General features: G+C 41.5%; 1 protein-coding gene across 1 annotated transcript in view; it reads right to left on the bottom strand.

The window, feature by feature from the left end:
- Positions 1-14,006, bottom strand: part of SDC2 (syndecan 2) — a 111,951-nt gene extending 97,945 nt beyond the window's left edge. Inside the window, exon 1 of the mRNA XM_057735954.1 lies at positions 13,469-14,006. Coding sequence (XP_057591937.1) covers positions 13,469-13,528 — 60 coding nt within the window. The 5' untranslated portion in view covers positions 13,529-14,006. The remainder of the gene's footprint in view (positions 1-13,468) is intronic.
- Positions 14,007-27,536: the final 13,530 nt, after the last annotated feature.

Raw genomic sequence — 27,536 nt, 5'->3', positions numbered from 1 at the left:
CAACTGACTTACCAAATATAAACCTTCATCCAGTAACTAATCAGGACAATTACAAAATCTAATCAACTCAAATATAATCAAAATACTCAAATCAAAATACTCCCCCCTCTTACCTAAGTGAGTTCAGAGGTGAGACATAAATGAAGTTAAAATTTTAATTCATTAGTAAACCTAACAGATAAATCAGTATTTACAATATAAGATTCCAATGTTGACTCCTTTAAGTATTTTACAATTATAATCCCAAGTATTATGTTAGATTTTCAAGTCCTAACTAAATTTCCAACCTGTATGCAAGTCTATTTTGAGCTTTACCTTAATGTAACCCAGGAAATGGATGATACAGGAAAGAAAGAATATAATTCAGCATACACCCTGCTTGGTGAAAAATAAACTGGTCATAAATATGTGAAAATATATGTCCCTTGGTGCCAAGGGTCAGAATGCAAGTGAGAGACAAGAAACATGCATACATATTTATGCATATAAAATATATTCCAGAATCACAAAACTTAAAGCTGAAGGAAAGAGATCAAATGTGTTTATAACACCTACTACGGGTCAGGTTTTTTGTTAGAAGTTTTCAGTCATTATTTGAAGCTAATCTTCAAAATTAACTCAAAAGCAAAATATTATAATTCCCAATTTTACACTGAAAAAAATGAGTTCAGAGATGATAAGAAACTTCCCCAAGGTCATGTGGCTTTTAGGTGGTAATACCAGAAACTGAACCACAATATACTCGATTCCAAAAGCTTCACTATCGTCTCCTGTGTTATCTTACTTTGGGAGGGCACACAAGTGAAACGTGAGAATGCTAGCACTATGACTTCATATGAATTAGGATCTATGTATGTTATGACCCGTGCTTTACTGCACTGCCACACACCTGTCATCCATGCAAGCAGAGACTGTTGCCTAACAACTCAGTAAACAGTGGCCTTTTGGTTCCTAAACATGTCAAATGATCTGAGCCTTCAGCACAGATGCACCAACCCTAATACAGTAAGCCTTCAGTTAACCAGATATGAGACCTTTATATTAACATTTTTGTAAACTTTTATCAGATGCTTTTCTGCATCTGTTGAGATGATCATATTGTTAGCTCCCTTAAACTGTTAATAACTGCATTGGTTTTCTGATGTTGAAGAATTCCTTGAATAAACCCTACTTGAACTCATCATTACCCTTTTAATAAGCTGCTGTACTCAGTTTTAAATAATATTCTATTTAAAATTTTGGCATCTATGATCACAAGTGAAACTGGCCTAAAGATTCATTTCCCTGTGCTTTCCTGGTCTGGTTTTGACATTGAATAATGCTAACCTCATGAGATGAAAAAGAACAGTCTTCTGTCATTCTCTAAGCTCTGGAACAATTACCTGTTCCTTGAAGGATCAGCAGGACTTATTTGTAAAATCATCTAGGTCTGGTGCCACTTTTTTAAATGAAATGTTTTGTTGAGATAATTGTAGATTCACATGCAGTTGTAAGAAATAATACAGAAAAAGACACATGCAATCCAATATTCACTGCAGCACTACTTACAATAGCCAGGACATGGAAGCAACCTAAATGTCCATCAACAGATGAATGGATAAAAAAGATGTAGTACATATATACAATGGAATATTACTCACTGTAAAAAGCAATGAAATTGGGACATTTGTAGAGACATGGACGGACCTAGAGACTGTCATACAAAGTGAAGTGAGTCAGAAAGAGAAAAACAAATATTGTATATTAACACATATATGCGGAATATAGAAAAATGGTACAAATCAACTGGTTTGCAAGGCAGAAATAAAGACACAGATGTACAGAACAAACATATGGACACCAAGTGGGGACAGCAGGGAGGGTTTGGGGGGAATGAATTGGGAGACTGGGATACCAAATTGCACACTCTAAATATATGCAGTTTATTGTATGTTAACTGTATCTCAATGGAAGTCCTTAAAAAAAAAAAAAAAAGAAAGAAATAATACAGAGACTTCTCTTGTACCCTTTACCCAGTTTCCCCCAGTGGTAACATTTTATAAAACTACAGTAAGCTTCACAACAAGGATACTGACATTGACACAATCAGCCAATCTTATTCATATTTCCCCAGTTTTACTTGTACTCATTTGTGTTTGTGTCTGTGTATTTAGTTCTATGCAATTTCATCGTACGCACAGGTTTGTGGATACATAAATATATAATATATACATATATATGTAGATATATACAGATTTATTCAATATAACCAGGGTTTTACTATACATAGGTTTTTGGTATTTTTTTTTTTGGAGTATAGTTGATTTACAATGTTGTCTATACATAGTTTTATATTGGACTTTTTTGCTATTATAAACAGTTTCCAAGTTATAAAAATTCTTCAAAAACATTTTTAATGGCTGTATGATATTTAATGTATAATATAGAATCTTTTATTTAACCATTCCTCTAGTATTATAAACTTAGGTTGTTTCCATTTTTTTAACTATTATAAGTAAGGCTTCAATAAATACATTTACCCAGCTATGATTATTTCCTTTGGAGACATTTGTAGAGATAAAATTACTGGAGAAACTTTTCATGGGCCAGAAATAATCAATGACATATTCTATCACATCGCCCACATTTAGAGAAAAGGCTGATTACAGGCATACTTCATTTTATTGTGCTTCAAAGATATAGTGTTTTTTTAGAAATTGAAGGTTTGAGTCAACCCTGCATCTCGCAAGTCTATCCAGCGCCATTTTTCCACCAGCACTTGCTCACTGTGTGTCTCGGTGTCACATTTTGGTAACTCTCACAATATTGCAAACCTTTTCATTATTATTATATTTGTTATGGTGATCTGTGATCAGTGATCGTTGATGTTGCTATTGTAACTGTTTTGGGGACGGTCACCCATATAAGACCACAAATAAATGTTGATGTATTCTGACTGGTCCACAGACCAGCCAGTCCCCGTCTCTCTCCCTCTTCTCAGGCCTCCCCACTCCCTGAGACACACAATATTGAAATCAGGCCAACTAATAACCCTACAGAGGCCTCTACATGTTCAAATAAAAGGAAGAGTCTCTCACTTTAAATCAAAAGCTAGACATGATTACAGTTAGTAAGAAGGCATGTCAAAAGCTGAGAGAGGCTGAAAGCTAGGCCTCTTGTGCCAAACAGTAACTGAGCTGTGAAAGCAGAGAAAAAGTTCTTAAAGGAAATGAAAGTGCTACTCAGGTGAACACACGAATGATAAGAAAGCAAAGCAGCCTTAAAGCTGATAGGGAGAAAGTTTAATGGTCTGGGGAGAAGATCAAACAAGGCACAACATTCCCTTAAGCCTAAACCTAATCCAGAGTGAGGCCCTGACTCTCCTCAATCCAGCAAAGGCTGAGAGAGGTGAGGAAGCTGCAGGTGAAGTTAGCAGAAGTTGGTTCATGAGGTTTAAGGAAAGAAGCCATCACCGTAACATAACATAACAAGATGAAGCAGCAGCAAGTGCTGATGTAGAAGCTGCAGCAAGTTATCCAGAAGAGCGAGCTGAGATCACTCATGAAGGAGGCTACACCAAACAACAGATTTTCAATGTAGACGAAACAGCCTCATATCAGAAGATGATGCCATCTAGGACTTGCAGAGCTACAGAGGAGAAGTCAATGCCTGGCTTCAAAGCTTCTAAGACAGCCTGACTCTCTTGTTAGGGGCTAATGTAGCTGGTGACTTGACGTTGAAGTCAATGCTTGTTTACCATTTCAGAAATCCTAGGGCCCTTAAGAATGATGCTAAATCTACTCTGCCTGTGACCTGTAAGTGGAATGACAAAGCCTAGATGACAGCACATCTGTTTACAACATGGTTTACTTAATATCTTAAGCCCACTGTTGAGACCTACTGCTCAGAAAAAGAAAGGTTCCTTTCACAATATTACTGTTCATTGACAATGCACCTGGTCACCCCAGAGCTCTGATGAAGATATACTAAGAGAGTAATGCTGTTGTTTTTTTTAACTTTTTGTTTATTTTTTACAATAAACTGCATATATTTAGAGTGTACAATTTGGTATCCCAGTCTCCCAATTTGTTCCCCCCCCCAAACCTCCCTGCTTTCCCCTTTGGTGTCCATATGTTTGTTCTCTACATCTGTGTCTCTATTTCTGCCTTGCAAACCAGTTGATTTGTACCATTTTTCTATAGTCCACATATATGTGTTAATATACAATATTTGTTTTTCTCTTTCTGACTCACTTCACTCTGTATGACAGTCTCTAGGTCCATCCATGTCTCTACAAATGTCCCAGTTTCCTTGCTTTTTACAGCTGAGTAATATTCCATTGTATGTATGTACCACATCTTCTTTATCCATTCATCAGTTGATGGACATTTAGGTTGTTTTCATGTTCTGGCTATTGTAAATAGTGCTGCGATGAACACTGGAGTGCATATGTCTTTCTGAATTATGGTGTTCTCTGGGTATTTGCCCAGTAGTGGGATTGCTGGGTCATATGGTAGTTCTATTTTTAGTTTTGCAAGGAACCTTCATACTGTTTTCCATAGTGGCTGTATCAATTTACATTTCTACCAGCAATGCAAGAGCGCTCCTTTTTCTCCACACCCTCTCCAGCATTTACTGTGTGTAGATTTTCTGATGATGCCCATTCTAACCGGTGTGAGGTGATACCTCATTGTAGTTTTGATTTGCATTTCTCTAATAATTAGTGATGTTGAGCAGCTTTTCATATGCTTCTTGGCCATCCATATGTCTTCTTTGGAGAAATGCCTATTTAGGTCTTCTGCCCATTTTTTGATTGGGTTGTTTATTTTTTTGATATTGAGCTGGATGAACTGTTTATATATTTTGGAGATTAATCCTTTGTCTGTTGATTCATTTGCAAATATTTTTTCCCATTCTGAGGGTTGTCTTTTTGTCTTGCTTATAGTTTCCTTTGCTGTGCAAAAGCTTTGAAGTTTCATTAGGTACCACTTATTTATTTTTGTTTTTATTTCCATTATTCTAGGGGGTGGATTAAAAAAGATCTTGCTGTTATTTACGTCGAAGAGTGTTCTTCTTATGTTTTCCTCCAGGAGTTTTATAGTGTCTGGCCTTACATTTAGGTCTTTTATCCATTTTGAGTTTATTTTTGTATATGGTGTTAGGAAGTATTCTAATTTCATTCTTTTACATGTAGCTGTCCAGTTTTCCCAGTACCACTTATTGAAGAGGCTGCCTTTTCTCCATTGTATATCCTTGCCTCCTTTGTCATAGATTAGTTGACCATAGTTTATCTCTGGGCTTTCTATCCTGTTCCATTGATCTGTATTTCTGTTTTTGTGCCAGTACCATACTGTCTTGATCACTGTAGCCTTGTAGTATAGCCTGAAGTCAGGAAGCCTGATTCCCCCAACTCCGTCTTTCCTTCTCAAGATTAGTAATGCTGTTTTCACGCCTGCAAGCACAGCGTCCATTTTGCAGCCCATGGATCATCTCAACTTTCAAAATTTACTATTTAAAAATACATTTTGTAAGGCCATAGATAGTGTTTCCTCTGAAGGATCTGGGCAAAGTAAACTGAACACCTTCTGGAAAGCATTCACCATTCTAGATGCCATTAAGAACATTTGTGATTCATGGGAAGAGGTTAAAACATCAACATTCACAGGAGTTTGGAAGAAGTTGATTCCAACCCTTTCAGGAGATGAGTTTGAGGGGTTCAGGACTTCAGTGGAGGAAGTAATTGCAGATATGGTAGAAACAGCAAGAGAACCAGAATTAGAAGTGGAGCCTGACGATGTGAGTGAACTGCTCCAATCGCATGATAAAACTTGGATGGATGAGGAGTTGCTTCTGATGGATGAACAAAGAAAGTGGTTTCTTGAGATGGAATCTACTCCTGGTGAAGATGCTGTGAAGATCACTGAGATGATAACAAAGGATTCAGAACATGACATAAACTTAGTTGATAAGGCAGCACCAGGGTATGAGAGGACTGACTCCAGTTTTGAAAGAAGTTCCATGGTGAGTAAAATCATCATACAGCACCAAATATTACAGAGAAATCGTGAAGGAAGAAACAATCACTGCTGCAAACTTCACTGTTGTCTTATTTTAAGAAATTGCTGCAGCCACTGCAGCCTTCATCAACATCAAGGCAGACCCTCCACCAGCAAAAAGATTATGATTGGCTGAAGGCTCAGATGATGGTTAGTATTTTTAGCAATAAAATATTTTTTAATTATGGTAATATACATTGCTTTTTTTTTTAGACATAACACACTACACTTAGAATACAGTATAGTATAAACATACTTTTATGTGCACTGGGAAACCAAAAAACTCGTGTGGCTCACTTTATTGTGATTTGCTTTATTGCAATATTTACTTTTTTGTGGTGGCCTGGAACCAAACCCACAGTATCTCCAAGTATACCTGTATAAAAGTGTCCCTAATATCTTGAGGTAGAGCTAGGCCTCCCCAAGGCAGGGAAAGAATCCCAGCTATGAAAAAGCAGGCTCAATCATATATATTCTGGGCCACCCTCTGGGCTGGAGCTTACCAGATAAGCCCACATAGTGTCAAGTCCCCACTCTTTAGGGAGGCAGAAAACCACGAATTAGAATATCGGTAACTAACATGTGACACAGGGTGTGAATATGCCGCTGTGTTAAAAGCTCCAATGTATTCCGTCTCACATAATCCTAAGAACCTATTTTAGGCTATTCCATTTTACAGAGGAGAAAACTGAGCACAGGGAGGTTCAGAAACTTGCCCAAGGTTATACAGTAAGTGGATTCTAACCCCCAGGCAAGTCTTAACTCCAGTGCCCAGACTCTGAACCACTTTACCATACTGCCTGCTCATTTAGACTCTGGATATGGTCTCCACAGCCCTGACGCTGGGCTCTGGTGATATAGAAAGGAACCAAAAGGAAGGCAGTTAAAGGTTCCTCTCTGGAAATGAAGGTCAAGGCCAGAAACCAAATGAGAAGCCTGAGACCCCTCAGTGGCTTATGCTTCAAAAAGCCTTCCAGATTACATCAACAAGTCACATTGTGCTCTCTGTAGAACGAAAGTGGGTTCCATCACATCAACTGCTCTCACTGCTACACTGGCTTACATCAGAAAACACTAGACATTAGATCATGACTATTCAGAGCAATGTATATAATCCCAGTACATGATGAATAATAGTTAGTTCAAGTTAACTGATTACCACCAGCTAGTAGAAATGACTTTCTGTAACGTGAATAAATTCCTTGCTCCAGTAATAAAATAGTAAGTATTTGGCAGGAGCTGAATAATTACTTATTGATTAGGTTAATCTTAACATTGCTCCAATCATACCCTGAAGCATACAGAAAAAAATAAATACGAAAAACAGAAAGCTCTTCTAGTTCACTTCATCATTTTACAGATGGGAAAGCTGAGGTTCCACAGGGATTAAGATTGTTAATTACAAGTGTGCAAAGCCTCTCTTTTGCCTTCAATATTGTATGTTTATCTTCATTGTCTTTATCAATACATTGCACAAAAACACATATTTAACTCTTACTCTTTTTTTTGATAAGACCTTTAAAGAAATAATTTTCCTTTAATATTCGGATATCTTGTTCCATGTGTCATTCTTACCATGAGACTAAACTCTATTAATTGTACATATTCCTTAAACATCTGTACTATTTGTATTTAATATACCTGTATAATCATAAGAAAAGAAAATAAACAGCAAATTGCTTTGTAAAGGACACATTTACTGCATCTTTGTGACCATTTTCACAGAACAGATTCAACAACAGAGAAGAGAAATGTGAAAACACATCATGTCTTTAATAACGTTTTTTCTACAGCTTGGAGTCCAAGACCATGGCCTCTCACATCACCAACTGACGTACCAGTTGGTCTCATGCTGTTGATTCAAATGGGAAATCTCCAGTGACTTTGAGGCTTCTCCCCTTTTTCTAGTCCCACCAATCCTTTGCGATGCCCAAGAAAAACAGACGTACACAATCTATTTCAACAGCGTCCTTTCCTACTCAGAGGCAATCACCCCTCTAGCCTTATTGCTAACACTAATGTTGCCCTAGAAACAGACCTGTCAAAATGCAATGGAGATTTTTAATAGTAGGACCCACAGCTCAAACTGCTAAAATGAGAAATTTTTCCACGCATTTCTACTCAAAAAATAAAAATCTCCCCATCTCTACTCACAGCTCCCCAGCATTCCCTCACCTCCCATGCCACCTCACTCCAGATGCCCAGTGGCACTCATGCATGCAATGACACTGCTGTAACTCTCTCCTCCTGACCTGCTAGAATCTCAACCCAGCTGAAGGATACAGACACGGGAGGAAGCAGGAAGGTACACGGAGCGGAGGCATGAGATTTGTCTTGTTTATTCTTCACACCAACACTACAGTGTTGATGAAACTTGAGGTCAGGAGCCAAAACTTGCAAACTAGCCCAGGTCCACCCCCAGGCTGGTGGATTCAGCTGACCCCAGACCACGCTGCCTTCGGCGGCCAGAGCGAAGCAGAACTTCAGCAAGACCAACCGACCCCGGCTGCCCGGGCCACGGGCACATGCACTTACGTATGGAGCATCAACAGGTGCTTACCGCAGGGGCGGAAGGTGGAGAAAAAAGGGCCTTCCCCTCAGACAGCGCCAACCTCCAAGACATCAGAGGGCTAAGGGGCCACAAGAACATCATATACAGCTCTCTCATTTCACAGCCAAGAAAACAGCCCAAGAAAGAAAAATGAAAAAGGCCACTTATTTTCTGTGCCTCAGGTACCACTCTCACTCCCCCTCATTTTATCCTCACAACAGTCCTGTTATAAAGGCATTCTCAGGTGCAATTTATATGCACACATGTATGTATTTTTTCAAGTGACTTCAAGTGTTAGTATCTTGCTCCAGTCCTAACATGGAGTAAGTGGCAAAGTACCAACAGCTCCCCCATCCAAAGCCTTTGTCTCTACCCTGGTCCTCAGGGTCACAAAGCGTCTTACTCCTGGGAGCCCCAGGACTAATACAAAATAGCACGTAAGAAAGGGTAAAACGTGTCACTAGACCAGTGGTTCCCAAATGTGGCTAATTCATTGGCATCATCTGAGATGCTTCATAAAAATACAGATCGTCCCACCCCCTTTAGGCCTCTGATTGTTAGAAGGCCCTGAAATCTCTATTTTCACATACTTTCAGTGATTCTGATCGTCAGTCTGCCTTACTATTTACAGAAAGAGAAAAACAATGGCTAGATCAGTCATGAAAGGCTTGTGGAGCCTGGATTTGAATCAACAGAATTTAAAAGGAGAAACACTGAAGAGGTGGCTATGTCCAGGGAGTGTTCATGAAAGTGAGGCCGTGGGGTGAGGGCAGGGAGACATGATAGAGAGTGACGGGGGGATGTGGTGCTAACTAGGAAGGAGCAATACTCTGGAGCATCACACAAATCGGGCAGAGGTATTTAGACTCCATACCATGATAACAAGGAAACACAATCCAAGTGGTACAGGGTAAATCAAACAGCAGGTGAGCATCTGGGCCAGGAAAGGCAATGACAAGGCTGTTGACATGGGGCACATGCTGGCAAGGCCCCAGCAAAGAAAAACCTGAAAGGGAATGCTTCCTGGCGGCCTGGTTTGCTTATGCCTTTATCCTGAACACTCAGTGCAACAGATGATGAATAAGTATCATGGGATGAACAACATGTAGGTGCATATAGCGGCCAACTGATCACAAAAGTTAACAAAGATGAGTGGGTCAAGGACCTGACTTCAAGATTCAAATCTGAAAGTCTAGAATAAAGATGATGGTGCTGGCAGAGGTGACTAAAAAAAAAAAAGAGTAGATTGTTTTCAGCAAAAGCTCTTCTTCATTACTTCTTGCTTTTCTCTAAAACTTTACTTTGGCTTCTGGTGCATGAAAGAATTAGGTGACTTAGAAATACTGGGAATGTACCTTTGCCAGTGGCACGAACAGCAGGTCTTCTGTCTTGGGAAGAAGGAAACGATGGCCAAGATCTTTTGGTGTGATTTTTGGCAATGAAGGAGAGACAATCACGTGAGAATCTAAACTCAGATGACATTCCTCATGTGACCTAAGGATCACTGCCCGGTGACATGCCCACAGCACGGTGGCTTAACTGGACTCCCTATAAACCTTAATGACAGAGCTGGCCAGGCTCTGTGTGGCTGGGTCAGTCTCAGGCTTTGCCAACCTGAGGAGACTCCGGCACCCTAAAGCTGGCCAGTCAGGCCTCTGGGGGCTTCTAGGAGACTTAAGAACTAGTTCTATCCAGGAAAAAACTAGATGATCTTTTGAAGTCTTTTCCAAACTAATGATTATTCAAGGTGCCATGTGTAATCATATAACACAGTCCCTCAAATGGCAAGCAGGTCCCAGAAGTAGGAGCTGGAGGCTGTCCTCAAATTCCTCTGGACGCCCATCTTCCACAAGACTGATCTTAACAAGATCTTTCCTTCTTAAGTGACATCTACCTACTGCTAATATCCAACTAAGAGAATGAGCCCTCGTTTCTCTAAGATTCTCTAGCAAGTATAATTTGCTACATCACTAGAGCAGCCAAAATGTATTTTTTTAAAGAAGTGCGAAAGGTTATATGGTTCCAATTTAATTTTTCCTTCAAATGCAAACCTTCTGATGCCTGCCTTTCATAACACACTGAGACATAATGCATGGATCCAAATGACTTGACAGTTTCTTTAAATTTACACACATCTAAGCGTGTGTATAAAATTCCACTAGTTCAAAACGCTTCCTTTCCTTAAACATACTTCCAGTTCAAATCACGTGTTTATGGCAGTCTGCAATGTATTATTTCTAAAGATAAACAGTCATGTAAAAAATGGACAGAAAAACAGCAGCATATCACTACTGCCACACTCTGTCAGTCTCTCCCCTCGCAAGGCCGGTCCTGCACCACCAGGACCAGGCTCTCCCTGCCGTCTCCAGCGTCCAGGAAGGCTGGGCCACCAGTTCCTTTCCACAGACAGCTTTGAGCTTTGTTGCTGAGAGCCCTTTTTCTCCCTTGAACTTAGTATAAAACTCAAGAATGCACTCACTAACTGTGGACGTTTATTCCTTTTGAAAACGAAAGGCTTTAAGCTCAGATGATCACTGCTTCTAACTCCCAGGAAACAGTTGCAGTTTTCCAATTAAAATCTGAAGTACTGGAGATAATGTACTATAATGGCTAAATGTTGAAAAGTGAAGTCTTTCAACTTCGCATACATTTATGCTGCTACTCGTGAACCAAATAGAGACTGAAAAGTAATTTAAATGGACTACTGGCCATCCTGGGCCTTGAAAAAGCTTCTATTGAGAAAAACTGACTCACTGCCTAACAAAGACTCTCTGCTACAGTTTTCAAGTTGACATTTTAAAAATATCTAATCACACTTTTGAATGATATTCCAATTACTGAAAACAGTATTTACCACAGTGAAACAGCTCACTTGGAAAGCATCCAATTCTGGTTGGAAATGAGAAATATTAGAACCCCAAAGGCATAGAGTTGGGGGGAGAGGTGTCACCAGGGAAGACAGGTAGAGTTCAGCCAAAAAGCTTCCTTAAAAAGCACTGTCAGATTTATGCAAAAACCCAAGGAGACGTTCTTCCTCTAGAATCCCGAACAGTAACACTTTCTAGCAAATTCCTGAACAGGATTCAGCAAAAAAGGACCTCCTTAACCCTGTACAGCTTTTTAGGCAGGCTTCTCCTGAAAATCTTTCCATGGAGTTCTCCCTTGGCCCTGTTTTGCAACAAGATGAGCAATAATGTTTTTCTGAAATAAACACAGAATCTCTCCCTTTTGGTGTGCAAAGAGCCAAAGTTCATAACGGGCTGGGAGATTACCCATCCCAACGTACAAAACAATCATTTGCTGATAAGGCTCGGAGTTCTGTTTTACAGCCAGAGCACCCAAATTGCCATCTACTGTGTTCAGTTTACAATCCTATGTGCTCTCCAATCTCGCGTAACGTTTGGGGACCTGCTAACACACGCAGAGGCTCCCACACCGATGAAAAATGCCCATCTGCTGCTCAGCGCCAAAGAGGTTTCCCAATCCTAAATCGCATCAACTCAAAAGAAGGGGGCGGGGGAGGGGCTTAGGGAGAAATAACACGCCAAAGGCGAGGGGGGGGAAATTCACAAAACCACCCCTAAAGATGACATTATTTGTCTTCGAAGAGACGGTTCCGTTTATGAGAAATGACAAGTTATTAGGTGGCAAAGGGAGGAGATAGGGGAACTAGCAGGGCCAGAAACAGCTGCCCTCCCTAACCGAGGCCCCGGACCGCACTGAGGCTGCAGACGGGATCGCGGGTGCTGGGCCTCCCGCCAGCCGGACAAAAGCTCGGGGCGCCCAGGTAGGGGCCGCCAAGCACAAGCGAAAGCCCAGGAGGCAGTTCCCTTTAGAGGGCGCTCATTGGGCGTCGTACGCAAACAAGCCCCAACCCCCCCAAACGCGACCCAGAGGAGGAGAAACCAAGTTCCCACCGCCAAGGCCGGGGAGGGAAGGCTGGGTGCCCGCGGCCGGCCCCGCCAGGGAAGAGACTCCACGGGGCCTCGGGGCACTCCCGCCGGAGCCCGCGAGCGCGAGCGCGGCGGGCTGCAAGCCTCGGTCTCCGAGCGGCCCGGCGACCCGAGGCGAGCGCAGCGTCACGCGCACCCCGCCTCGCCCCGCTGCTGCACTCGAGGGCAACCCACCCTGAAACGCCCTCCTGTCCCTAAGCCCGCGAGTCGTCCCCCGCCCCTCAAGGAGCAGGGGTCGCCGCACGACCGGGAGTCCAGCTGCCAGCACCCCGGCATTTTCGGGCGCGTTCCGCGCACCCCCAGCGGGACGGGGGGCTGTGCCTCCGCGGGGCGCGCTTCCACGTAGCGTCTGCTCCCTTGCCCGCGCCACGGGGAACATTAAACAAAAGAACTTTTGCAAACTTTTCCCTGCTGACTCTCGCGGGTTTCTTAAAGTTGAGCCCTACCTCCCCAGAACCTGCATTCAATCGAGCTGGAGAGCCAGCGTGCGGGGGAGACGGTGTGCGGAGGAAGGGACCCCAAAGTTTCCAGGTCGTCCCCGGGTCTCGGGGAGCGAGCGGAGGGGACCAGTTCCCTCGCAGCCCTATCCGGACGTCCTCTCTCCGGCCACCCTTCCCCATCGGTCCTTCCCGGCCACGCAGCCAGACCCTCCGAGGGAGAAGTTGGGAGTGACTTCAGGGGCCTCTGCGGTTCGACAAAACTGCAGTACTCTCGCCCTCACCCCGGGGAACCTCGGGGCAACTCCAGCAAGCGGCGTTCTTCTGCGGGAAGGGAAGAGGGAGAGGAGTGGAGCAGCGGACGCGTGTGTCCCAGCCGACCCCCGGGGGCCAAGCGACACGTCTGGGAGTGGGGGGCATCCCCCAGGTGGCGCGCCCCCGTTCCCCACGGGCTCTGCGGACTCTGCTGGGTCCCCCGCCTGGCCCACTCACCGACTCTGCCGACACGCAGGCCACCAAGCCCAAGGTGAGTAGGATCCAAGCGCGCCGCATATTCCCCGGGGACCGGCTGCTCCCAGCCGCCGCTGGCAACCAGGGAGAAACGAAGCCTCTTCGCCCAGCGCCTGGCGCAGCCCGCGCAGGAGGATCCGGAGCCGAGCAGCGGCAGGGACCGCGGCTCCGGCTCGGGGGCTCGGGCTCGGGGTCGCTCGCTTCCTCCGCCTGCGCCTGCTCCCGCTGCCTGCGGCTGCGCCCCGGGAACGCGGCGCCTTCTCACTTGTTGGTTCCTGCCCTCCCGATGCCGAGCTGTTGCTCCGAGGAGGCAGCTCGCCGGAGCTCTGCTTGCTCTGCTGCTATTTTACTCCTCCGCGGACTCCTTCCCCGTGTCGCGGCTCCGTTTCTGATTTTTGAAGAATAAATTAGATGGCTTGCAATGGAGCTGCAACTGAAGTTTGGGGGCAGAGCGCTGGGGTCGCGTGCTCCGCGCGGCTGGAGCTCCGGGAGTATCTGGAGAGGAGCGCGTCGGAGCGGAGCTAGTGGCTCAGCCGCGGCGCCCCTCCTCCCGCGCCGCCGCCTCCCTCCCAGGGTCCTGCTCCACCTCCTCCTCCTCCTCCTCCTCCCCCTCCGCCTCCTCCTCTCCTCCTCCAGCTCCCTCCCTCCCGAGCCGGCTTCTCCGGGCTCCTCCGGGCGTCTCGAGGAGAGGAGGCGGCGGTGTGACTCCCCGCTAAACCCGGGAGAAATTCCTACAGGATTACGCCCGGATTGGCAGCTCTGGGGACCAGTGGCCACCGGCAGCTCCGCGCTGTGGCTGCTTTGGGTCTGCTCGTCCGCAATCTGTGCTCCAGTGCTCTAGTACGCCTTCGTTTTCTGGTTCCTTTACCCCCTGCTCTCTCCCCCTTTTTCCTCTTTCCTCCTCCGTGCTCCTTATTTCTCTATTTTCTTTTCTCTTCACTTTCACTTTTCTGGAGAAAGATCGGTGAAGCAACGAGAGACATGTTTGGCTTTTCTGACTGCGAGAATTAGACCAGTAGTAAGAACATGCTTTGGGTTGGAAAAACACACACGAAGTTTACGGATGCCTTCAAGCAATGTGAAGTGTTCATAAGTCGCTAGCTCATGAAAATTGTATTTTAAAAGAGAAGACAGTAAGTATAGTAGACGTGTATTGAGTATTTCCCACCCTCCCTAACCACCCCCCCCCCCCAAAAGGAAGTGAAGGAAGACTCCCATAAACCCAAAATGCAACACTTTCAAAGCTCATAATTTCGTTAAGGGCTTAAATACCGTTTTTGCCTCACACACAGCTTAAGCCCCCAAGGCATTTTATAGGCTCCATTTCAGCATAGAGGTGTTAAAGTTTGGAAGCTACAAATAGGGCAATTTGATGAGAAATTGGATAGAGACCCTGAATAATAACAGATTTAAGAGAACTTCAAAGAAAAGAGGGATAAAGTAATTTCTAGTTTGAAGAAAATAATGAGCATGTATTTCCTGAATGGAAGTAATCGACCTGAAATGTTTTGTTGTGAAATCTTTTTTTTTTTTTTCAATTCCATGTCTATAGTACACTAACATGGCAAATACATACTCCCTTCCAGTTTCAAGCACGATTTTTCTCTCTGACTTCTGGAGTAAATGAATTATGGAGCCATTCTGCTTCTAGGAAACCAGGGACCTTCCTGTCTTGTTCACCACTGTATTCTTTCCCGCTGCATAAAGATTCACAATAAATATTTCTTGGATGAACTTTGATCTAAAACTCAATCTATACTGCATAAGATTTGTGAGTCTTTAAGAAACATAGATGTAGATATATAGATAGCAGACCTTGAAAATTTTTGAACTTAGTATTAGAATAAAATACAATCATACTCTAAGTGAGAATTATAATGTCTTAGAAACTTTTCATGTAAGAAATCTCAGAGAAAGAAATTTAGAGAACCGGAGAGAACTTTAGAGAATGCAAAGTCTGAGACATCCAGCTCTTTGGTTTTAAGTCCCAACTACCGGGCTCCCAACAGGCAAATCTAAGGCTTTGGCAGCCAAGAGGTAATTTGGAAAAATGGAAGAGTGGGCAAAAAAGAAAGAAAAGAAGAACAAGATCAAGAGACTGGGAGTTGTAACATTGGATGTTTCTTATTCCACAGAAACTGAGCTAGCACCTGTGGGTCAATGTGGGTCTGGCTTGGTTTTTGGAAGAATGAACTATGACCATATTTTTAAGATGGATTTTTTGTGGGTTGAACATGGCCGAACATAGCTATTCCTACTTCTGCAGGGCTGCGCGTCCAGGGGCCACTGTCATCCTGTAACCTGGATGAAAGTATTCTTAGCAGCGCCCCTGCTGCAGAAAAGGGTCAAGCTACACATGCTAGGTCAGCAGCTTCTAAGGAGGGAAACTGAACCTGGGTCTATGGGTTTCGGAGCCTGTGGGTTCCGTAGAATTTATTTGTGGGTTGAAGAATTCCTGTAGATGGGGAGATTTCTGAAAAGAGTTTCCGAAGGATAATGAGCAATGTGAGAGAAATGCACAAAGATATAAAATGTCACCTCTACTCCCAAAAGAGACTTAGTCTGCTCTCCAGGCTTTGGGCAAAGTCACATGCCTTTTCTCCCCAACAGTTAAGAACCCATGAAATAAATTAGAATTCCAGTGAAAGGGGAAAATGCACTTCTCCACTGGCTCTCACAGCTATTGCTGTTTATTGGGGCATACACCTAACAAGAAGCATGGCGGCTGCTCTTTCATTGAGCTTGGGCAGGCAGTGATAAAAATGAATTAGCAGATGCACATCTTAGAGGAATGTATCTGTGCACCTGAAGACATACCCCAAGGCTCTTGGCACTTATGAGACTCTCAATGACTGGGTATTTTTTTTATCAGTGGTCATGTAGCATTGAGAGTTTATGTAATAAGGCGATGGTACTATTTTGGGAGTCACACAGTATCAGGTATATGATAACAAATAAACATTCAAGATCTTGTGCTCAAATGCATGAACAGTTGTGGCCAAAAGGATAATCTGGCCATGTGAAAATTACAAAGAGTGAAAGCACTTGCACAAGAGCTGACTACAAAAAAGTTACCCTTACTGAATGGGAGTGGGGGTTGTCTCCTGGTGTTAGAAGCATGTCTAAACTGGGAAATGATGAAGGCCTGTGCTTAGTGTGTTTGGGCTGCTATAAGAGAAATATCATAAACTGGGTGGCTTATAAACAACAAAAATTTATTTCTCATGTTTCTGGAGGCTGGGAAGTCCAAGATCAAGGCACTGGCAGATTCAGTGTCTGGTGAGAGCAGGCTTCCTGGTTCACAGACAGCTGTCTTTTCATTTTGTCCTCATGTGGTAGAGGAGGTAAGCGAGTTCTCCGGAGCCTCTTATAAGCCTATCCACGAGGGCTATGTTCTCATGACCTAAGCACCTTACAAAAGGCACCATCACCAAATACCATCACCTTGGAGATTAGAATTTCAACATATGTACTTTAGGGGGACACAAACATTTAGTCTATAGTCACCTATTTGTGTGTTTTGCTAACTGGAATTTTTTAAGCTGATAAGGACTACAATGCAGTAGAATTTTGCAGAGTATATCTCATACACTAAGTGTAGCTTGTGAGAACCAGAGGCTTCTCTCTAATATATGTTTTCAAGTCTTTCATTTGAAGATTGTGCTTTCAGGGGCACAGCAAATACAGTAGCAAAACTGATCACTTCCCGAACAGCTTCACTGATTGCTATAAAATAAACACCCTTCCTCAGGAATCTCAGAAGAAAATATAACAAATGAACAGAGTATAGAGACTAAGATGCAGAAATGTAAAAAAGAACGAGAACCAGACAAAATGAAATAATAGAAATGAAAGCTACTAGAGACATATTTTTAATTAATTTATTTATTTATGGCTGTGTTGGGTCATCATTGCTGCACATGGGCTTTCTCTAGTTGCGGAGAACCAGGGGCTACTCTTTGTTGTGGTGAATGGGCTTCTCATTGCGGTGGTTTCTCTTGTTGCGGAGCATGGGTTCTAGGCGCCTGGGCTTCAATAGTTGCATCTCTTGGGCTTAGTTGCTCTGAGGCATGTGGGATCTTCCCAGACCAGGCCTCCAACCTGTGTGCTTTGCATTGGCAGGTGGATTCTTAACCACTGCGCCACCAGGGAAGTCCCGAGACATATTTTTAAATCTAAGCTGACACATTGGACTCTATCATTACGGTATCTAAGGATATCATATTATAACTGTGAACAAGCAGGTGCTATGTTCCAGGGTGAGCTGTCAGAGCAGGAAACTGCAGAGGGAAAAAGATGCCACTTGGTTGTTCTCGGTTGTTCTTCTACTTGCCATCTCCTGGAATGTTCCCAGGGATCCAGGATGGAAATCCATTTGGTAGCATCACCCCTGACTAAATTCACTCAAAAGATGATAGAACCTGAGACTAAGAGCCAGCCAACTATTAATTGCCCATGCTAATTACAGCAAGTGAGTGGAGACCATGATGAAAATCTACAGGCAATCCAAAAAAATCTGCTGTTAGCCTCAACCTTTCCACTGTTCTCTCCATTCACCTCCATCAGCCTTTTCCCAGGGAAGTTGGCCGATTTTAGTTTCATAATTTGATTTGGTGCTAATATCGAACAAAATTGTCATATTTTGGGCAGCAGGACACAGGCAAAGTCAAAATTATATAATACAAATTACATAATACAAAATTATCCCCTGAATAAAAGAGGAGGCAAAATACTTCTATTGGTTTCTCTAACAGAGTGGCTTGGTTCTTGAAAGACTGGCAAAACCTGACATTCATTCATCTGATAAACATACATGGGCCTCCTGCCACATGCCAGGTGCTTGTGGGGTAGGCACATGAATTTTCTTGAAACGTGTTAGAGTTAATACATTTTAAACTGAAAGTTGTCCTCAAATCACAAATCTGTGACTAAGGTCCATGTCAAATTTCATCCTAAAATCATATATGAAAATTTAAAGAAAACATTATTTATAAAATACATTGTTTGGGGGCATCAAACAACATTTTCCTAAGAGCTATACTTGGATATGTGAATTTAGAAAGTTTCCATAAAGGTATCTTCAGATTATTTGCATTGTATTTGTATATGTCCAGTTGGACAGGAATCTCTAATCTTGGCTGATTTTGTGTAAAATGATACTCCTCTTGTTACCACTGTCTATAGATAATTACTTTAATGGCAGCAAGCCCTACCCTCTTCACTGTTCTTAGAGATCCATCCTCTCCAAGGCCCTGGAGGGGAGCTTTACATCCTATGTCCTTAATGCTCCCATACCTCCTTGCTCACTGTTATGCAGACTAGGGCTGGATGTGAAGGGGAGCGATCTCTTAGTGGGCCAGCAGTCAATCAGATTCACCCTTTGGATCATTTAAGCCAGGGAACTCAGAATCTCACTCAATTGTACATTGACCTGGGAGTCATCCAAAACCAGTGAGGGGTCCTTGTGTGCTGAAATAGAAGGGGCTGATCCGCAGTAGAAAGAGTAAAGCAGGTGAACAGAGAGAATCAGAAATAGAGAATGCATGACTCCAGAATAATGTAGGTTCCTGATTTTTCTTCCAGTTCCTTTCCTAGCCTCTTTTGAGACCCATATCAACTTGATTCCTTTAGGATCTATGAGATACTCTGGTATCCTTAAGGTAAATTCCTATTTTTCCTTAGCTAGTTTAAGAGAATTTCTGTTCCTGGTAAACAAATGATCCCAAACAAAGACACAGCTGCAAATGAGGCAGAGTTTTGACTACCTTACCTTCACTCGGAATAGAACAGAATCCTTGCCATTTGATGCTTTGTAAGCTTATATGAGTAAAGAATAGTCTTAATGAAAAATGGTTTTTGGGAAAAAAATTAGGAAAAAGGTGTTTAAATTATTGAATTACCGTGGGGAAAATATTTTCCCCACTCAGTAGAGTTAGATACCTTAAAAATCCTAAAAGCAGAATAGAATACATAGATACTTCTTTGAATAGAATAGTATTAGTACTGGGACCGCTTGCAGGTTAATGCTGGAAATTGCTTCATTGAACATTTTTCTAAAAGATCTAGAAGGCAAAATGCACAAACATCCAGGTGTGAAGTGTAACCAGATTCTTTCAGGTAGTGAAATGTGAAACAGGTAGTAAGGTCACGCCTGGGTGAGTTGTTAAGCAACCCAGTGCCTGCAGGAGACAGAATGCAGCCTCTCAGACCTGCTGTTAGGGAAGGCTGCACACTGAAGTGGGTAGTAGCTCAGGCTTTGGCGACAGACAGGCTGGAGTTTGAATCCTAATTCCACCCCTTACTGTGTTTTAAGAGGCCTTGACACTGGAGCAGGCCACTGAAACTAAGCCTCAGTTTCCTCATCTGTAGATCGGAAACAATAGGGTTAATGTGTGGAATCTGTGAGCTATTGTAGTTATTGAGTTACTTTGTACATAGTGAATTTCCAATAAATGCCAGTTGTCTCCATAAATGCCAGTTGTCATTATTAGTATTTCCTCTGTCTGGAATAACCTATCTGTTCTCCCAATTCTCTGGCTAATTCCTACTTGCCCTTTCAGTGTCAGTTCAAAAGTGTCCTCACTGGCAAATATTTGAATGCCTGCTCTGTGTCACACACCTCCTCCAGGTAGCCTTTCCTGATCCTCCTCAACTGAATAAGAGACCTGTAAGGCAATTAATTCTCACCTATTAATTGTAACCTAGGATAAGATATTGGAGTATTAGTAAAATTTGCTCATAGAAACATGTTCTGTTGTGGCTAAAATCTGAAACAAAACAAAACAAAACAAAACAAAACAAAACAAAAACCTGAATAGCATCAGTAAGGGCACAGGAAAAAAAGAGTACCCATCTTTCTACCTTTCAAAAACAATGTGCACCGCAACACATTTACACCCAAATAAAAACCTAGAGAAGGAGTGTAAAAATCTAAAACTGCAAATTCTGAAATAGAAGTAAAGAGAACTGAATTGTTAAAACAAACAAAAATCCTACTTTTGAATTCAGACAGAAATAGGAAAATGCTTCTGGGAAGGAAAAAATATATAATCTATCATAAAGTCAGAATTCAGTTATGTCTAATTTTTGCTTTTTTCCCTTGTAGCTGTTAGTAACGCACGTAACAAAGGAAGGGACGTTCTCTGCAGATTTCACTCCAGTGTTGCATGTCAGAGCATCTCTTCCTGCTTCCTGCTCACCACAGCCACACCCCAACACCCCAAGGTGACCTATGTGAACAGCCCAGACTGAGTGTCTCCTTTTCCCTCCCTTCTCATATAACCCTATGTGGACAGATACACACATACATGACACACACATGAGTTTTTTGGTTTATTTTGTTCTTGTTTGTTTTACAAAATGGATCCCATTAAACACTTTCTTCATCTTGTAGAAATTCCTCCAAGTCCCTTGACAGAACTTTCATTCTTTTTTTTTAATGGCTGCATATTTCCCTTTGATGTATTTCATACTCAATCCAGCCATTTCCCTGTAATAGGCATTCATTCTGTTTCCAGTTGTTTCCTACAAACAATCTTACAGGAAATACCTTTTATATGTTTCCTTAATTCATGGCAATTTTCTTTCTGAAGGCTAGATTCCCAAGAGTGGGATTGTTGGGCTGGAAAGTATAAATATTTCTAATTTCATGAGGTGTTGTTTGACACTTTCACAATAACAAAAGTTTTCACACTTCCACCAGCGATGTTTGAGAGCATCCTTTTCCTTTCTTCATGTGGCAGCTAGCAATAGATGTTAGCTTTCTTTTTGGCCATTTGATAAGTATGAAGTGACAGCTCATTGCTAGTGTTATGCGCATTTCCCTGAGTACCAGTGCTTTAGAGCATCTTTTTATGTATTTCTTACATTTGGAGTTGATCTTTTGTGAATTATCTGTTCATATCCTTTTCCCATTTATAAGAGCTCTTGTATGATTGCTATAAATATATCCATCTACAACTATGGTATTAAATCATCTTACACATATTTTTATATATACTACAATCTATTTCCAATTCTCTATTCTATCCACTAATCTATTTGTCTGTTTCCATGTCATACCTTATTTATTTGCTTACCTTGATGAAATAGTACCTTCTGATATTTTCCAAAACCAATCTTCCTACCCTCCCTAACTACACATTATTTTCTTTTCTTTTCCACTTTTCTTGGATATCTTTGGGTATTTTTTCATCCATGTAAGTTCTAAGAATATTTTAGACAATTAAAATAAACCATTTTAGAATTTCATTTGGAATTAAACTAAATTTATTATTGGTTTTGGGACAATTAACATTTTTATATTGTCATTTCAAACCAGGAAATGTTATATTCAACTTTGTTCAGATCTTTAAAATTTTTATAAGGTTTTATAGTTTCCTATAGATCCTGTGAATTTCTTTTTATATATAGACCCATATATATATATGTATATGTATATGGTGTCACTTATAAGTAGAGTTTCCCCCATTTCATTTAGAAAGTTATTGCTAGAGGAAAACTGTCTTATCTTACAAAATTCTTTAGTTAATCTAGTACATTTTTCACTAGAGTCTCTTGGATTTCTGGCTATACAATTATATCATCAACAAAAAGTGTGGTTTTAATATATTTTCTAATATTAATGCTGGTTATTTAACAACAGAAGCATTATAAACAATGATGGTGATAACAAGGCATCCCAGTCTAGCTACTGATTTTAATGAAAACAACTTGTATTTTGTTTTGTCATTTAGAAAGACAGCTGTGGTTGGTTTGGGGGTAGTTTTTAGTAAATCAAAAAGTTTCATTACTTATTATGAGTTTTTATTAGAAATGATTATTGAATTTGATGAGAGCCCTTCAAGATTTATTGCTATGATTCTATGGGTTTTGTCCTTTAGCCAGTTGATGTAATAAATTGTGTTGCTGTTCCCTGAGAGTGATGTTTTTTAGTAGCAAGCCACTTCCACATTCCTTTAACAAAACTTGTTTGATCTTAGCCATCATTTTTTGAGAACTTGCTAATATTTGCTAATACAGATCTTCTTCAACTTATGATGCCGATAAAACCATCGTAAATTGAAAATAAGTAAAAATGTAATTAATACACTTAACCGACTGATCATACTAGTTTAGATTAGCCTACCCTAAACATGCACAAACACTTACAGTAGCCTACAGTTGGGCAAAATCATCTAACACAAAGCCTATTTTATAACAAATAATTCAGATCTGAACAGCATTTACCGTTTTTCACCTTCTAAATTTTTTATTAGGAAATCATATGTTTTTAGTATTAATTAATTAATATTATTTATATGTAGATGCATTTGGGCTCTTTAAGTACACTTATTATTTTTTTAAACTTATGTTTTCATCTGTCTCCTCTGGCAATTTTATGTCCTTGGGTGTGTGATCTAACGTTTTTTCCTCTCTCAGGCTGCTGGATACCTTTAGATGGGGCGTTATATTTCTTTGTCGCCTGGTTGGGTCTCAGTTCTAGTTGATCTGAGAGTATCCTTATGATGGAGATCCTTCCCTTTGGGAGAAGGCAAAGCTGTTCCGCTCACGTGTCCCTGCACAGATAGGCAAGCTGCTGTCAGTTCTCTTGCCTTCCTGCTAGGTCACCTGGAGGAAGTCTCTCTTTTACCTTTAACTCAGCCTCAGGGGCAGGAAGATTTATCCCCACCTTGGACTTTGCAGAGGAGATCAGAAAGACTTAGCATACTGACACAGAGCAGACAGTGTCTTCTGCCCCACAGACACTCCATTGCACATTTCTCTTCTGGATCCTCCTTAGGGGAATCGAGGGTACACATGGGGGTGGGGGATGCATTCAAGACTAGCACTTCAGTGGACCCGCCTAAGTTATCTTTTATTGTGTACTTTCTAAAATGAAACACACTACTGAAATCATGGCGGAGGAGCTAGAACGGGCGGTGGAGTCAGATCTAGGTTTTGAAATCCATTTAGTGAGAACAGAGAAGGTTTAAACAGCAAGAGTTCTTTGCAAGCTGAACATTTCAGGGAAAACTTCATGCAAACCAAGAAGTGTCTTCACATAACAGACTAGAAACTGGGACTCTGAGAATTTCTATCATTTGCTCAAATTGACTCAGCTAGTGAGTTTTAGAGGCAGGATTCCGAGCCCAGTATGTCTGGAACATTTTTAAGTCTTCTGAAATCTCTTCCTTAAATTCTTCTTGGTTAGGAATTGGAAGCATTAGTTACCTGCTGGCTTTTTAAAGTCTTAAGCAAAATTTACAAATATTTCACGGAGAGAGTATTTTTTAGTTTTCATATTTGTAGGTTACATAACCTATCTTTTTAATATCAAGTGCCAAATGACTTGTCATCAGAGAACATAATTTGAATATTTTTATGTATGTCAAGCAAAAGAGGACTCAGGTTGTTAACTCAGCACCTCCTTGCTGGGTGATGTTTATTTTCTTCTTGTATAGATCCATTTGTGGATGTTCTCCCAGAATACCAGATGCAGCTGGGGTTACTGTGCTTTAGAAGAGACATAAAAGGACATTTGAAGGTCCTAGAGCAAAGTAACAAAAATGCCTGTAGATTTAGGAGCTATCTAATGAGGAGAAACTAAATGAAATAGCCAAGTTCAGACAAGGTTAAAGGTAACAGGAAAGTGACTGATGCTTATAGAGCAATAAGAGTTATCTTGGAGAGATACTTGTCCATCAAATCCTGGATTTGGAACTAAAGAGCATTACTTAGCTCTTGGAGGAAATAGTTTTAGGACAAATGAGAGAGAATTAATTGTGAACTTTGGGACTTTTTGTTTTTGCTGTAGCATTTTATTATTAAGAACTTTAAACGTATAAAAGTAAGAAGAATTACATATTAGAGATCTTTTCCCCACATATGGCTTAGACTGAAAATAAAAACAGATTCAAGAATCATTTTCATAATGCACAAGTGATAACTGAATGTTGGATTTTTTTAAGCTTTTTTTTAAATGAATTTATTTATTTATTTATTATTTATTTATTTTGTTGACTGTGTTGGGTCTTTTTTGCTGTGTGCGGGCTTTCTTTTAGTTGCGGTGAGTGGGGGCTACTCTTTGTTGTGGTGCGCAGGCTCCTCATTGCCGTGGCTTCTCTTGTTGTGGAGCACGGGCTCTAGGCACATGGGCTTCAGTAGTTGCAGCACACGGGCTCCATAGTTGTGGCTCACAGGCTCTAAAGCACAGGCTCAATAGTTGTGGCACACAGGATTAGTTGCTCCACAGTATGTGGTATCTTCCTGGAGCAGGGCTTGAACCTGTGTCCCCTGCGTTGGCAGGCGGATTCTTAACCACTGCACCACCTAGGAAGCCCTGAATGTTGGATTTTTAAAGACTTTAAAGATTTTTAGAATTTAAGTTTTGAAGTAAATGTTCCAGAAGATATCAATGATAAAAAAAACTTTAGGGATAGTGGGCAAAAGTTTGACATGAGAAGGGAAACACTGGGCAGAAGGATAGGTCACAAGTGTCCCAGAGAAATATTTTGACATCTGAGAGGAAAAAATCTTAGAGCAGTTGGGATGTGACAGCTTTGCAAAAACATGAGAAATTAGATCTCTGAGCTGTGACTATAAGTCATAATTCAATTTCTTTTGCAACAGTATAAAACATTCAAAGTTTTTATAAAAACAAAATGGAAGCTTACAAGAATCAAGTAATATCACTTCTTCTTCTGGACAGAATGGAGTCACTGCTACTGGGTTCCCACCCCCCATCACGAACAACTATAAAGTTGAACAAGATATATGAGGTAGCTGTTTTAAAGCACTGGCTAACAGGAAGTGCAGGACTCTGATTCTTGGAAGAAGGGACATACACAAAAGGACATCCATGGCTACCTAAGTTTTCTTCCTGGGGAAGATTTCTGGACCACAGTTCAGGGAGAGAAAGCCCAGTAGCAGTCTTGCTGAGTTGAGGAGGTAAGATGAAAGACTGGGGCTGCAGAAGGTTGAACTTTGTGAGCAGAGTACTGGAAAGGAAGTAGCTAGACAAAGTGTGACCCCAGAGCTCTGTGTGGATATTCATCATAGGTCCTTGGAGAGGGCTAGCAGCCTAGTAGAAGACAGCTATTGTTAAGCTAAGAACAGAATAGAGATACTGGAGATACTGCCCAGGGCTGGCAGGTGTGGAGGCCTGGACCAGCCAGCATAGAGAAACGTCACTGTATTCAGTTAAAATCAGAGAGAGAGGGCTTCCCTGGTAGCACCGTGGTTAAGAATCCTCCTGCCAATGCAGGGCACATGGGTTCAGTCCCTGGTCTGGGAAGATCCCACATGCCGAGGAGCAACTAAGCCCGTGTGCCACAGCTGTTGAGCCTGTGCTCTAAAACCCGTGAGCCACAACTACTGAAGCCTGCACACCACAACAAAGAGGAGCCCCCGCTCACCGCAACTAAAGAAAGCCTGAGCGCAGTAACAAAGACCCAACACAGCCAATAAATAAAAATAAAGTAAATAAATAAATTTAAAAAAAATCGGAAAAAGACCATATCTTAAGCATAAGTTCTAGCCATTCCCCAGGACTAAAGATAAAATCAAAATATACCCACTCTAAGAGCATAAAACCAAGTGTGACATGAAAATCTACCAGTACTATAATTGTCTGCCAGAACAAAATTCAACGCTCTTTGAAGGATGGCAAAACAATCCAGACTCCTGACAACGTATCACTCACAAAATCCAGAATACCTTCCATAATTACTAGACATGTAAAGAAATAGAAAAATGTGACCAATAATTAAGAAAAAAAAAAAGGCAGTCAATAAAAATTGACCCTGAGGTGGCCAAGATGTTAGATTTAGCCAATAGGGACTTTAAAATAGCTACTATAAATATGCCAAGGACTTGAAGGAAAAGATGGACATAGAGAATAAATAAATAGGGACTCCCCTGTTGGTGCGGCGGTTAAGACTCTGCCTGCCCATGCAAGAGACACGGGTTTGATCCCTTGGCCAGGAAGATCCCACATGCCACGGAGCAACCAAGCCTATTCACCACAACTACTGAAGCCCCCATGCCCTTGAGCCCACGCCCCACAACTACTAAAGCCTGAGCACTCTAGGGCCTGCGTGCGGCAACAACTGAGCCCGTGCTGCAACTACTGAAGCCCGCGAGACGAGAGCCCATGCCCTGCAACAAGAGAAGCCACCGCAATCAGAAGCCCACGCACTGCAATGAAGAGTAGCCCCCACTTGCCACAGCTAGAGAAAGCCCATGCGCAGCAACAAAGATCCAATGCAGCCGTAAATAAATACATACATACATAAAAATAAAATGTTAAAAAAAACAAGTACTCAAAAATTAGTTATATAAAAAAAGAATGAACAAATAAGGAATATTAGCACATAAATGGAAATTATAAAAAAAGAGTTAGATGAAAATTCTAGAACAGAAAAGTGAATTATCAGAAAAGTGAAAATAAAATGGACAGTTATTAACTTGTGTGACATTAACTTGTGTGACTATCAAGTGGTCTAACATACATATATTAGTGTCTGAAAAGAGAAAAGGACAGAAGAGGAGAAGTGAGGAGAGAAGAGGGAGAGGAAGAGGAAGAAAGAGAGAGAGATGCAGAAACAGAATGAGGCAGAAGAAATATTTGAAGAAACAGTGGCTGAGATTTTTCCAAAATTGGAGTCAAGAAGCTCAACAAACAGTGTGTGGGATAAATACAAAACAAACCACACCTAGGCACGTTATAGTCAAGTTGATGGAAAACAAAGATAAAATCTTTACAATGTCAAGATTAAAAGACACATTAGGCGTAGGGGAATAACAATAGGAATTTTGACTGACTTTTCAGCAACTTTGGTGGCCAGAAGACAGTGAAAAATTATCTTTAAAGTGCTAGAAGGGGAAAAAATAACTGTCAACTCAGAATTCTTCATCTAGTAAAAATATCTTTGAAAAATGAAGATGAAATAGACATGATCAGATAAGCAAAAGCTGAGAGGATTTATTGCCCGCAGATATGCACTGTAAGAAATATTGAAGGAAATTCTTCATGTTGAGAGGAAATGGTACCAAATGGAAACTAAATGTA

The sequence above is a fragment of the Hippopotamus amphibius genome, chromosome 5 (assembly GCF_030028045.1).
Source record: "Hippopotamus amphibius kiboko isolate mHipAmp2 chromosome 5, mHipAmp2.hap2, whole genome shotgun sequence".
Lineage (NCBI taxonomy): Eukaryota > Metazoa > Chordata > Mammalia > Artiodactyla > Hippopotamidae > Hippopotamus > Hippopotamus amphibius.
The sequence above is the reverse complement of the archived record's forward strand: the minus strand, read 5'-3'. Positions and strand labels throughout refer to the sequence as shown.